The 14,357-nt window shown below is 36.4% G+C and overlaps 1 protein-coding gene across 14 annotated transcripts in view; it reads right to left on the reverse strand.

The window, feature by feature from the left end:
- The window catches only part of LOC126106474 (zinc finger protein 501-like), a 170,987-nt gene that overhangs the window by 104,559 nt on the left and 52,071 nt on the right, over positions 1–14,357 (reverse strand). The window contains exon 3 of one of the 14 annotated variants that reach the window (XM_049912773.1): positions 7,678–7,787. The exons of the other annotated variants lie outside the window; for them this stretch is intronic. Within the exon in view, the coding sequence (XP_049768730.1) occupies positions 7,678–7,731 (54 nt within the window). The 5' untranslated portion in view covers positions 7,732–7,787. The remainder of the gene's footprint in view (positions 1–7,677; positions 7,788–14,357) is intronic. 14 annotated transcript variants of the gene reach the window in all.

Genomic DNA, 14,357 nt, shown 5'->3' on the forward strand with positions numbered 1-14,357 from the left:
CATAAATACATAGATCACCTTGTAACCTGTTCAATTTCCTTCTTCTAACATTCAATCACAAGCCTAATATACACAAGAATGGAAAAGAAAATTATGAGGCTCTGTTAGATGACATTGAGTTGGTTTTCGGAAAGGTACAGGTACCAGAGTGGTAATTCTGAAGTTATGCTTGATAATGGAAGCAAGACTTTAAAGAAAACCAAGACATGTTCAAAGTATCTGATGAGCTACAAGAAGTATTTGGCAACCTAAAATGGTGCAAGATGCTCTGAGGACAACAAATGTAAACCAATGGGAAAGATACAAAATATACAATTGTACAAAACCAAGAAGGAAAAACAAGAATGGAAAGCAAAGAACATTCAGAAAAAAAAAGTTGTAAGACAGGAGGAATACCACTATTATTCAATCTACATACTGAAGAAGCAATGATGGAAATGTTCAGGAGTGTGATTAAAATCAATGTGAAAGGATGACAACAATAAGATCTGCTGATGACATTGCTAGTCTTAGTGACAGTTTATAGGAACAGCAGGCTTTGTTGAATGGAATGAAGAGTCAAGAACAGTCCAGAACACACTACAGAATGACAGTACACCTGAGAAAGATGAAAGTAATGAGGAGAAGCAGAAATGAGATATCAGTTAACTTTATATTAAAATTAGTTATGAAGAAGTAGATGATGTCAAGGAATTCTGCGAACTTGGAAGGAAAATAATCCCATGACAGACAACACGAGGACATACAAAGCAGATTAGCACTGCTGAAGAGGGAAGCAGTGGCCCAAAGGTGTCTTCTATATCAAATATCAGCCTTAATTTGAGGAAGAAAGTTCTGAGAATATATGTTTGGAGCACAGCATTGTAGGGAAGTGAATTGTGGATCATGACAAAACAAGAAAAGGAGAAAATCGAGGTATTTGCAAAGTGGTGCTGTAGAGACATGTTGAAAATTAGCTGGACTGGTAAGACAAGAAATGAGGAGGCTCTCCCCAGAAACACTGAGGAAAAGAATACATGGAGAACACTGAGACAAGATGACAGAATGTGTGTTAAGGAATCAGGGAATTACTTCCTTAGTACTAGAGGAAGCTGCAGAATGTAAAAACTGTGGGGGACATCTGAGACTGGACTATATCCAACAAATATTCAAAACATTTGCTACAAGTACTTCTCTGAGGAAAGAGATTAGCACACGAAAGGAAGTTGTAGCAGGCTCATCAAACCAGTCAGGTGACTGATGACAACAAACATTATGCAAACATAACAGTCACCATAGTAATCACATATGATATGTGAAAGAACTTAAATCATGCTGCATGAGCACCAGTGGCAAGTTGTAACAACAATCAAGTTAAAATCTGAAAGCAGGGTCATTTGTGAATTCCAACACTTGGCACTGAAAATGTATTTATAGCTAAGCCAGAACAGAACTGAATTTCTGGATTGAGTGTGTGGATATTTGCACAAACATCAAATATTCCAGAACATACAAACATTACAGACATAAGAAATTTCAGCAATCTTCCATAACTGATAAATGCCAAATGACAAGAAATTGTAGGCAGTCAGGTTTGAACTAGTGACCCACATCATGGCAGCCATCGGTACTAATCCATTCCTTGCCTTTGCCACCTCACTATCAAATTGTCACCTTTCAACCGAATGTAGACCTCAACTTACATTACAGATCAAACTGTCATCACTAACTTCTTTCATGAAATAGTAAAAATAATACTGAATAAATATTTTCAGTGTTCTTTAGTACCACCCAATAACATGTTTATATCATGTGACATCTTCTACACTGTGACTGGCTGACAGAAGCAAATAGAGTGGTCATCATGTTGATTTAGATGTTTGTAAAGCTGAAGTGCCATAATTTGTGTTTTTTTATCTTTATATCTGCATACTACATTAATATAGGTTAATCGATATTGCACATTAAAAATCTCATCTAAATGCAACATGCCTCATACAGTTTGCTGTTGTGGGATGGAGTTTCATGCCTGTTGCACTTGATCAGCCAATGCAGGGATGTTTAATGCTATGAAACTTCCTGGCAGATTAAAACTGTGTGCCCGACCGAGACTCGAACTCGGGACCTTTGCCTTTCGCGGGCAAGCGCTCTACCATCTGAGCTACCGAAGCACGACTCACGCCCGGTACTCACAGCTTTACTTCTGCCAGTACCTCGTCTCCTACCTTCCAAACTTTACAGAAGCTCTCCTGCGAACCTTGCAGAACTAGCACTCCTGAAAGAAAGGATATTGCGGAGACATGGCTTAGCCACAGCCTGGGGGATGTTTCCAGAATGAGATTTTCACTCTGCAGCGGAGTGTGCGCTGATATGAAACTTCCTGGCAGATTAAAACTGTGTGCCCGACCGAGACTCGAACTCGGGACCTTTGCCTTTCGCGGGCAAGCGCTCTACCATCTGAGCTACCGAAGCACGACTCACCTTGCAGTTCTGCAAGGTTCGCAGGAGAGCTTCTGTAAAGTTTGGAAGGTAGGAGACGAGGTACTGGCAGAAGTAAAGCTGTGAGTACCGGGCGTGAGTCGTGCTTCGGTAGCTCAGATGGTAGAGCGCTTGCCCGCGAAAGGCAAAGGTCCCGAGTTCGAGTCTCGGTCGGGCACACAGTTTTAATCTGCCAGGAAGTTTCATATCAGCGCACACTCCGCTGCAGAGTGAAAATCTCATTCTGGATGTTTAATGCTGTTTGTGGATTATGCTGAAGTTGGTATCCAATGATCTCCTATGTGTGCTTGACTGGAGACAGATCTGGTGATAAAGCAGGACAAGGCAACATGTAGACACACAGTAGAGTATGCTGGGTTAAAATAGCAGTATGCAGACGAGCGTCATCCAATTGGAAAACCCCCCTAGAATCCTGTTCATGCATGGCAGCACAACCGGTCATTTCATCAGACTGATATACAAATTTGCAGTCAGGATGTGTGCGATATCCATAAGAGTGCTCCAGCTGTTATACCAAACTGCACCCCAGACCATAACTCCAAGTGTAGGTCCAGCGTGTCTAGCACACAGACAGGTTGGTTGCATGCCCTCAAATCACCACATCCTAACCAACACACAGCCATCATTTGCACCAAGGCAGAACCAATTTCATCAGAAAACCCAACCAATGTCCACCCTGCTCTGCAACAAGCTCTCACTTGACACCACTGAAGTCGCAAATGACAGTGGTTTGGGGTCAGTGGAATGCACGCAACAGGACGTCTACCTCTGCGTTATCCCTGAAGTAATCAGTTTGCAATAGTTTGTTGTGTGACAATTGTTGCTCAAATATCTGCTGCAGATCAGTATGATGGACCAGAGCCATATGTCAAACATGATTGTCTTTCCTCTTTGTAGAGGCATGTGGCCATCTGGAGCCTAGTCTTCTTGCATCAGTAAATTCTCATGACCAGCACTGCTGCAATCATGTACAGTGACCACATTAATGAAAAGTCTTCCCACAATATTGTAGCAGGAACATCCAGCTTCTCGTAGCCCTATTGCACAACCTGGTTCAAACTCAGTGAGATGTTGATAATAGTGTCTTTGCCACCTGTAATGGATCTGGGAAATGTGTTATTTTCTACTGGATTTGTCGATACCAAATTGTAAATGTTTTCTTATATTTTTTGTCAGAATTTTTTATTATAATTTCCCTTATTATATGTTCATTTACTTATATTTTTGAGAGTGAAAGCTACTATTTACTATTAGTAAATGTGACGAAGAATATCAAAGAGACTGATTACAAGTGGAAGCTTGTGTGTTGTGTAAAATGTCTTTGACACTGGAGTCGTCTTTGACTGTACTCAGTCGGCAGTGAACTCGTGGTGTGTGTTGACAGTAGAACAGTGTGCAGGTCACCGTCATAATAATTTGGAAGTGAACAGAAAAAAAATGAATTATGGTACTACTTTGTTTATATAAACTTTAAGAAGAAACCACATTCAAAGAAATGGTATTTGAAGCACCAAAAATGAGGCAAACGCATTGAACCAGGTCATTTCTGCAGCCGATGAAACTGCATTGTGGAATCATACTTCCACTAGACAACTGAAGCCAAGACAAATATCGCCTTGTAAACATTTCACGGAAAAGGTACTGTCACGAAATATGCCAAATTTAAGTAAATAAAAAATAGTGAGCCTATATCAACTGGGAACTGTAGCTGGGATATTGTGTTCATGAGATCTTCAACAGTGCTACGAGGAAGAAAATTTTTGTTTGTCAATACCAGTTTTTTTAGAATGTGTGTTACAGTATTTGTGTTCATCGGGAAGTAAAAGTTTTGGAGAAGAAATGTTTTGGCAAAAAATATAATTTTCGACAGAAGAAAATACTTCAAGAATTTTGGTCAACAATCACATGGATGGAAAACGTGGATTTGCAACAGTAGAAGAGTGTTCCAGATAAGTCACGAAATCCTTGTATTTTGTTAAAACAATCTTTTTATCTTGTTTTGTATTGTTGTGTATAATTTTTTTTTCACAATGACTTATGAGATTTTCAAGAGTATTGTGCCTAAAGTAGAAAGTAGTAATTTAATAGACTTCGAAAATCAGGACAGGTCAAATGAAACAGAAAGAACCGATCAATTTGATTTAAAAAGTTTTCTTGTAAATTTCATGAAAGAAATTAAACAATCAGTTGACGACAATAAGACTTACTGGGATGAAAAAATTGATAACATTTTGTTACAAGTCCAAGCAGTCAATATCCAAGTGGGTGATCTTTTGAACAGAGTTGGCAGTGTTGAGGAAAAAATTGAATCTGTGGAAGCAAAAGTAAATGAAATTGATGCTAAATTGAGCGATGAAATTAATACTGTAAAAAATGAGTTACTGGTAGATAGGGAAAGAAATTTAATTGATTTTAATGAGATAAAGGGGAAATTAAAAATTTGGATGAGAACACAAAAGTTTTAGTAAAAAATGTAGAAGAAAAACTAACAATCGTTTGGTTACTCTAGGAAATAAAGTAGAATGCAATGATTTAAAAAACAAAAAATCTGTCAAAGAACTTGGTGAAAAACTTGAAAGTTTTGACATTGAATTTCAAAGCAAAAATCACAATGTCAACACATGCAATCTTGTATCTAATATTCCAGTGAAGCACTTTTTGGTAGATGGACCCTTACATTCCGTTGATTTTATACAGTATTGTAAGGATTGTTTTTTACCTCACTTACCAGATGATATGAAAATTAAATTTGTGAAAAAATTCTTGGAAGGGGAAGCTTTGACTTGGGCAAACCAGATTGTAACTTTGGGGATGACCTTTTCAGAATTTGAATCAAAATTTCTGGAAAATTTTTGGGATGATCTTAAACAAACTAGAATCAAAAGTGAATTTTTGAATGGGAGAAACTATAGAGAATCAGATGGGAGCATGAAACAATTTTGCAAAAGTGAACTTCAAAAACTTATTCATTTAACAAAACCTTTGGATGACTTGATCAAAATTGATACCTTAAAGAGAAGATTGCCATCAGCAATGCAGTTGAGTTTAGTTCACTGTCCTGATAGTAATGTAGAGCAGTTTCTCAATTATATTGAAAAGTTGGATAGGGTAACAACAAGAACACACAGTGGGTTTACTCAGAAAGGTAATGGTCAAAATTGGGGAAATGATAACTTTCAAAAAAGGGAACAAAACAATTATCATGGTGTCAGTCAAAATTCAGGGGGATATAACAATTTTCAAAAGTAGGACCATAATTTTCATCCAAAACAAGAACAAGATTTTCGCAGAAATAATCAACAAAATAGAAAACACTTTAGGGATCAAAATCACAGAAATTTTGCTAGAGATCAGTACAATAGAAACTACCAACAATCAGGTAATGTTTGGCATAGGAATGGGAACAGAAATGTTGATCAGAGACATTGGCAGAACCACAATCAGCAGTTCAAACAGGAACCAGTTGTAATTCAGGAAATAAAAAATGAGTAGACACCCCCTTGAAGGTCCGCAAGGTTGAGGCAGAAGGTGAGCATGATGAAAGGACCAATGGATGTGACTATTATAAACCCAAACATGACAGTTCCAAACCTAAGCTATCACATGAGGTCATTAGTTGTTACTTATTGAAAAAATTTCAAGAGGAAAATAATGATGATATTGATAAAGATAAAATTTTCAGTAAACAAGAACATACAGTAGATAAAAGTAATTGCGATTCATTTAATTTGACAGAGTTTTACACTTGGGCAGAAAAGAACAACACTTTGTCAGATGATGTAATTTGTAGTAGTTCAGAGACGTGTGTGAATGAAAGAGAGAATGCATGCTGTGAGAATGAAAATATTGGCGAAAGGGATCTGGTAACTTTAGAAATGGGAAATAATATTTTAGGGGATAATTTGAATGTGTATGACCTGAACATGTATAATGATAATGATGTTGATGATAAAGTTGGTAATGATGGTAATGGTATTGATGATGATGTTGAGGAAAGGTGTTTCATTAGTTTAAATAGGGAGTTGGGTATACACATGGTTGAAAACGGATTAAATAGTGAGAATATTATAGAAATTCCCAGGGATGTTACCAGGATGAATAAGGCTCACAAGCTGGGTGTATGTGAAAGTGTGAATTTTGATGTTGTTGGTAAAGAATCTGACTACACAAATAATTATGACACATGTATAACTTCTAGCCTAAGTGAAACTTTTACAGATACTAATGACACACACACATTTCTTATGAATATATGGCTGAACAGTGAAACTATTTCTTTGGACAAGAACTTTAGAAAGATGCTTATTAATGTATGTGAAACTGTATGTCCTGAGTGGTGGAAAAAAATGAGATTTTATTTTTGAAAAGCTGAAGGATAAGTACTTCAATAGTATACAATGTGATTTGAATGAAAATTCTTGGCCATTTGAGATAATAGAGAGTACTAATGACAATTTTGTAACTTGTGCAAATTTTATAACTGTGACAAATAATACATATAATGATATACCATATGATTCTGATAAGTATAGGTTTGGGGAAATTGAAAGTGATTTATTACATGGGGACACAGGATCTGAGAAAAGTGATCAATTTTGCAGTCCTTATATAAAAGTTCAAATTGGGTCATGGATTGGTAAATGTTTAATTGATACAGGAAGTGAGATCTCGGGAATATCTGAAAGGTTAAGCAAGAAATTGAAAGCAGGGAAAGATTATGTTGAAATGCCAGTTGTTGGGGGTAAAGATAAAAGGTGCTACTGGGAAGAGCAGTACATTGGTAAAAAGCCAGGCTTTAGTGACATTTTTAATTGAAGGCAAGTTGTTCACACATGGATGTTTTGTAATTCAGGAATTTAATGAGGATTTTCTTTTGGGTATGAATTGGATAGTAAAAGTAAATACAGCATTTGATTGGGTTGGAAGAAAACTTTTGATAGAAACTAGTGAAAGGGAATACATTCAGACAAATTTTGTGAACACACTTGGTGATCAGAGTAATGGAAATTTTGACAGTATCAATTTACTAAAAGAAAATAGATTGGAGAATATTGAAATTCATAGATTTGATACTGATGAAGTTGAATTTGGGAATTTAGTAAATTTGAAAATTTCAGAAACACAAAATTTATCTGGGGAGCAGTTGTTTACAGTTAGAAAATCTGCTGTGGGAGTACAGTGATGTTTTCAGTGACATACCTGGTAGGGTAAAGGGTTATCAGTGTGAGCTTCAGGTAAAACCTCATGAACCATTTTTCATAAAACCACACAGTATTGCAATATCAAAAAGACCTGGTGTCGGGAAAGATCTGAAAAAGAGGGAAGGGTGTAATATAATAGAAAGGAGTATCAGTGCATATAATAATCCTCTAGTAGTGGTTTCGAAAAAAGATGGAGTAAAACTGTATAAACGGAAATCATAATTTCAAAATTTAAATAACCTATTTTCATATAAAACTAAAGTCCTCCACTGGAATATGCTTGTTAGAACAAAACTACCTGTACAACCAAGTATGTATATTTGCATGTATAAATTAATAATTTGAAATCACATGTTAATTGAAACTGATGAAAAAACACTGTTGTAACAAAGAATGAGAGAAAGATTTATTTTTACTTTTTTACAAAAAAAAGTCTCCGTAGTGAGCATTTATGAATTTTTTATAATTTTTGGAAGCTAAGTCTTCCCTGTGGGTGAAGGCATGCATGTGAGGAGATGCATGCAATTTTAGATGAAGCCTCATGATATATGAACAATTTATTATTCTTTATACTGATGTTGTGGGGAGCGAAAGTACTTTTCAAAGAATGTGACTTGTATTAATATAATATTGTAGTAGAGAGGCAAGTGTACATAAATAATTGCAAAAAAATGAGATAATACTGATGTATCTTTAGCTGTACTAAAAAAAATCATAAGCAAAAAAATATATGCAAAACAAAAAATATAAAATTAAAAAAATCAGAAGTAAAAAAATATATATAAAAGGCAAAAAAAAAAAAAAAAACACTCACTATGTATGTTCAAGAGCCAGTTGGCACAGTGTGACCAAGGAAGTGGTTGTAGATATCTTATTCTAGCAAATGAGTTTTACCTTACTATTATTTTCAATCTGTATGCTGTATGTTAGAATATTTCTCATGTATGTTTTATACCATGTATATTTGTCATGTTAAATAATTTCTTTACTTGAATTTTTTGTGTATGAGATTGATGGGGAAGGATCATTGCAACAACAACCAGTAACAAGTCCACAGAGTCAAAGAGTCCAAATTTGGAAGAGGTTATCAGACTGCATCATTAATGTACTAATTGTGTAATACAGATCCATTACTGAGTGTGGTCGGGATTTTGTTGTATATGTTCATAACAACAAAAGCCCTGGGGATCTGGGAGATGTGTTATTTTCTACTGGATTTGTTGATACCAAATTGTAAATGTTTTCTTATATTTTTTTGTCAGAATTTTTTATTATAATTTGCCTTATTATATGTTCATTTACTTATATTTTTGAGAGTGAAAGCATATTGATTACTATTAGTAAATGTGACGAAGAATATCAAAGAGACTGATTACAAGTGGAAGCTTGTGTGTTGTGTAAAATGTCTTTGACGCTGGAGTCGTCTTTGACTGTACTCAGTCGCCACTGAACTCGTGGTGTGCGTTGACGGTAGAACAGTGTGCAGGTCGCCGTCATAATAATTTGGAAGTGAACAGAAAAAAAAATGAATTATGTTACTACTTTTTTTATGTAAACTTTAAGAAGAAACCACATTCGAAGAAATGGTATTTGAAGCACCAAAAATGAGGCAAACGCATTGAACCAGGTCATTTCTGCAGCCGACGAAACTGCATTGTGGAATCATACTTCCACTAGACAACTGAAGCCAAGACAAATATTGCCTTGTAAACATTTCACGGAAAAGGTACTGTCACGAAATATGCCAAATTTAAGTAAATAAAAAATAGTGAGCCTATATCACACCTTACAGGTATTCTTGACTTACGTCAAATCACCACATTCAATCTATATCTACATCTATACCCAGTAAACCACCATGAGGTGTATGGTAGAGGAAACACCCCATTGTACCAGTCATTAGGGTTCCTTCCTGTTCCATTCACTAATGGAGTGTGGGAAGAATGATTGATTGAATGCCTCTGTGAATGCAGTAATTATTCTAATCTTATCCCCATGATCCTAAGGAAGCGATACATTGGCGGTTCTAGCTTATTCCTAGAATTATCATTTTGCCAGTTTTTGAAATTTTGTTAACAGATTTTCTCAGGATAGTTATGTCTATCTTCCAGAATCTTCCAGTTCAGTTCCTTCAGTACCTCTGTGACACTCTCCCACAGATTAAACAAACCTGTGATGATCTGTGCTGCCCTTCTCTGTATATGTTCAATATCCCCTGTTAGTCCTATCTGGTATGGGTCCCACACACTTGCGCAATATTCTACAACCAGCCACACAAGTGATTTGTACGCAATCTCTTTTGTAGACTGATTGCACTTCCTCAGTATTCTACCAATAAACCGAAGTCTACCACCTGTGTTACCCACAACTGAAACTATGTGATCATTCCAGTTCACATCCTTACAAAGTGTTACACCCATGTATTTGTATGAGTTGCCCAATTTCAACAGTGACTCACTGATATTACAGTCATAGGATACTATGTATTTTACATTCCTGAACATTTAAACGAAATTGGCAATCTTTACACCACTTTGAAATCTTATCAAGATCCGAATGAATATTTATGCAGTTTCTTTTAGACAGTACTTCATTATAGATAACTGCATCCCCATAGTGGCGCTACTAGCACCTCTCTCATATGACTGGCATGAAATATGAAGAGACTTGTTTCAAATTTGGAAACATGCCTATCAACTTTCGTTTACGTCACAAAATTCCTCTTTGGTGCTGCAACTTTGTTTCCATCAGCGTATTCTATAAGAATTCACACACACACACACACACACACACACACACACACACACACACACACACACACACACACACTATGTTTACATGTGGCACATCTTCAGAAAGACAAAAACTGAATTTTGGAAACCGTTTTTCACTGTCATGTTTATGCGTTAAGGGTTGAAGTGTCTTTGCTGGCCCAGTTAAACATGGTGTCTGAAAATAGCTGATCCACTTTCTGATACAGTCAACACAATTGTTATTTCTCTGCAGTTAAATATTACAGACAGTTTCACACTCAGTCTAATATTTCTGCTTCTCCTTCATTGCAAAGTAAGTCCATATTAAACGAATGTTCTGAAAACAAGATGTAACTTGACAACCCAAGCACATTTCAAAACCTGCTGCATTTACATGGGAGCAAAAACTGATTGCGGAATTACAAAACCAGTAACTAGAAGCAGATTTCCAGAACCAATTTGTGCTACCCACAAGCAGTACTGGGAAACTAGTTTATGGAATCTGGTTTTGGGAGCCCTTTCCAAACAGATTGGCAGTGCCCAGTGCAGCTGTCACTGATTTTCTAAAACTACTAATATATCACAAAGATAGGGGTACCAAACAATGAATACAGGAATCAATACATGAAACTACAAATTGCCTTAAATACCATCTGAACTACTGCACAGTGGGTACATGGACAAGAGAAAAATTCTTGGATTTTCCAGTTACAAATACACTTTTTCCCAAGGTGAAAATACACTATAATCCAAGTGAAAGCACATTTTTTGCGTGTTAGGAGGTAATATACTGTCTCTCTGAGCTGTAAAATTTATCAATCCTTTAATTGGTAAAGATTTTATACACCAGTATCAAACTTTCCAGCACTTTAGGAAATAAAACCCAGCAAAAAACAAGGCATCTTTGATCCATGGAAACATGTACACTGCACATTTTTGTATTAACAAAGTATAAGTATGAATTCCACCAAATACAGCATGGTAGATTCGGCACCACTGAAATCAAGATTGCGATGCACTTTTGTCAGCCAATTATAGCTCACATCATGTGATATCACCAGCCAATGACAGCAGATATTCAGACCATAGGACACATTATACAGTCAGCCAATGTTGTTGTTGTTGTTGTTGTTGTTGTTGTTGTTGTGTACTTCAGCCTAGAGATGGGTTTGATGCAGCTCTCCATGCTACTCAATCCTATGCAAGCCTCTTCATCCTTGAGTCACTCTACAATCTGGAGTCCTTGTTAATCTGCTTAGTTTATTCATCTCTTGGTCTCCCTCTATGATTTTTACTGTCCACACTTCCCACCAATTCTAAACTGGTGATCCCTTAGCACCTCAGAATGTGTCCTAACAACCAATCTCTTCTTCTAGCCAGGTTGTACCACAAATTTCTCTTCTCACCAATTCTGTTCAGTACCTCCTCATTAGTTATGTCATCTACCCATCTAATCTTCAGCATCCCTCTGTACCATCACATTTATATATCTTCTGTTCTGTTCTCTTCTATTCTATTCTATTCTATTCTATTCTTGTCTAAACTATTTATAGTCTATGTTTAATTGCTATATGTAGCCACACTCCATACAAATGCTTTCAGAAAAGACTTCCTGACACTTAATTCTACACTTGATGTTAAAAAATTTTCCTTCTTCAGAAACTATTTCCTTTCCATTGCCAGTCTACATTTTATATCCTCTCTACTTTGACCATCATCAGTTATTTTTCTTCCCAAATAGCAAAACTCATCTACCACTTTAAGTGTCTCATTTGGTAATCTACATTCCATTATCCTTGTTTTGCTTTTGTTGATGTTCATCTTATATCCTCCTTTCAGGTTTGCCTTTCCTTAACCTATCTCCTAAGATAAGTCATAGTGTCAGTATTGCCTTACGTGTTCCAACATTTCTACGGGATCCAAGCTGATCTTCCCCAAGGTTTACTTCTACGTTCTTCCATTTGTCTGTAAATAATTTGTGTTAGTATTTTGCAACCATAACTTATTGAACTAATAGTTTGGTAATTTTCACACCTGTTAACACCTGCTTTCCTTGGGAGTTGTTATATTCTTCTTGAAGTCTGAGGGTATTTCAACTGTCTCATACATCTTGCTCACCAGATGGGAGGGTTTTGTCATGGCTGGCTCTCCCAAGGCTATCAGTAGTTCTAACGGAATGTTGTCTACTTCTGGGGGTCTTGTTTCAACTTAGGTGTTTCAGTGCTCTGTCAATTTCTTCATGCAGTATCATATCTCCCATTTCATCTATGTCCTCTTCCATTTCCATAATATTGCCCTCAAGAATGTTGCCCTTGTACAGACCCCCTATATACTCCTTCCACCTTTCTACTTTCCCTTCTTTGCTTAAGACTGGTTTTTCATATGAGCTCTTGATATTCATACACATGGTTCTCTTTTGCCATAGCAAAATGAATTAAGTACCATGAACATGAAATAGGAAAAGTTAACAGTTTAAACTGATATACACACAGCATAGCTACAACAAGAACTAAGTTTTCATATTTGATACTGGTCAATTTTAGCATGTGTATCCTTTAAGATATGCCACTAAGATTTTAAATAATGCCACAAATAGCTTGTCTTTTAGGCAAGACTTTTTTTTTAAGTGGCTGCTGCTCAAAGAGTTAAGTTTTGAATGACAATTAAATGCTCCATGAGTTAAGGAATTCAGCACACGTCCACACAACTAACATAATTCATCTTGCATAAGAGGAAATATACTTTGAAAGTAAAGCTTCTCAAACCACCATTTGCAATATTTTCCTATGAGCTGTCAGAAATGTAAACAGTTGTGATGTCATGCTCATTGAAAGCAGTTTGTTGTTACATAGTATTGCATAGTCTTCGTCCTAAGGCCTTTGACATACTTTGGTGTCAGCAGACACCTGTCTGTCTGTGCACTGTGCACGTTGTTGTAAATGGTGCATTTTCTTTGCAACTAGAGTTTTATTTTGTTGTTTGTCTCTCATTTACATTTTATTGCTGCAGCATTATAGTGCAGTAGTAGGTTAAATTAAAATTCTTCGTTAGAGCGACAGTTCTTACCAGTCAAAATTATAAAACTTAACTGAAAAATGAAAAACACCCGGTATAAAAAATTCCCAGGTTTTCACCAAATTTTTTTCTGGATGAAAAAATCTCACAAATTTCCCAGTTGTCTCAGGGTGTATACAGCCTGCACTAATGTGCATGATACAATTCAACACATGTAGAAATCCTAATGTGTTACAGAGAGGGCTGAATTCATGCGATTACGACAGAGGTGACAAAGGCAGGTAGTTGCTGTGATTTCCTCCCACAAGGCTGAAGCTGTCATTTAATGGCAAATACCACAACCTAATCCTGCATGACAAGTGAAATGGTGGCACCTATATGCAAGTGACATTAGGCTATCTTCTACTCAAAGTAATGAACACGCAAAATGTATTCTGGCTCAAGGTAGCAAGTGGCAAGAGTGGAGTGTGATCATATCGGAGTCATCTAGCCGCAACCGATGGTCAGAAGAGAACCTGGTAAAAAGTGAGACTGGAGTGGCTGCAATTCACAATTTTATGACCTCAGAGTGTCTACTCATAATGATCTTCTGACCCCCAAAAAATTGGGCCAGTACCAACTACTGAAAGGAGCAGTGGCTAAAAAGTACATGCTATGACTTGACTACAACAGTTAAAACAGTCGCCTTTGTATCATTGCATCTCCTCAAGGAAGGAGAAAGAAGTCATTTGAATTTTTATCTGAATTTAACAGTTGCTCTCATCTTGATGAAATAACTGTATTGCAGTTTCTTTTCTCTTTAAATTTTCTATAAGGAAATAATTTATATTTAAAGGTTAGCAAAACTTGAAATACAGCAAATAATGCAAGTTGATTATTAGGTCCGGTTCCATAATCTAAACTGTATGTT

Source organism: Schistocerca cancellata, chromosome 10 (genome assembly GCF_023864275.1).
Source record: "Schistocerca cancellata isolate TAMUIC-IGC-003103 chromosome 10, iqSchCanc2.1, whole genome shotgun sequence".
Classification (NCBI taxonomy): domain Eukaryota; kingdom Metazoa; phylum Arthropoda; class Insecta; order Orthoptera; family Acrididae; genus Schistocerca; species Schistocerca cancellata.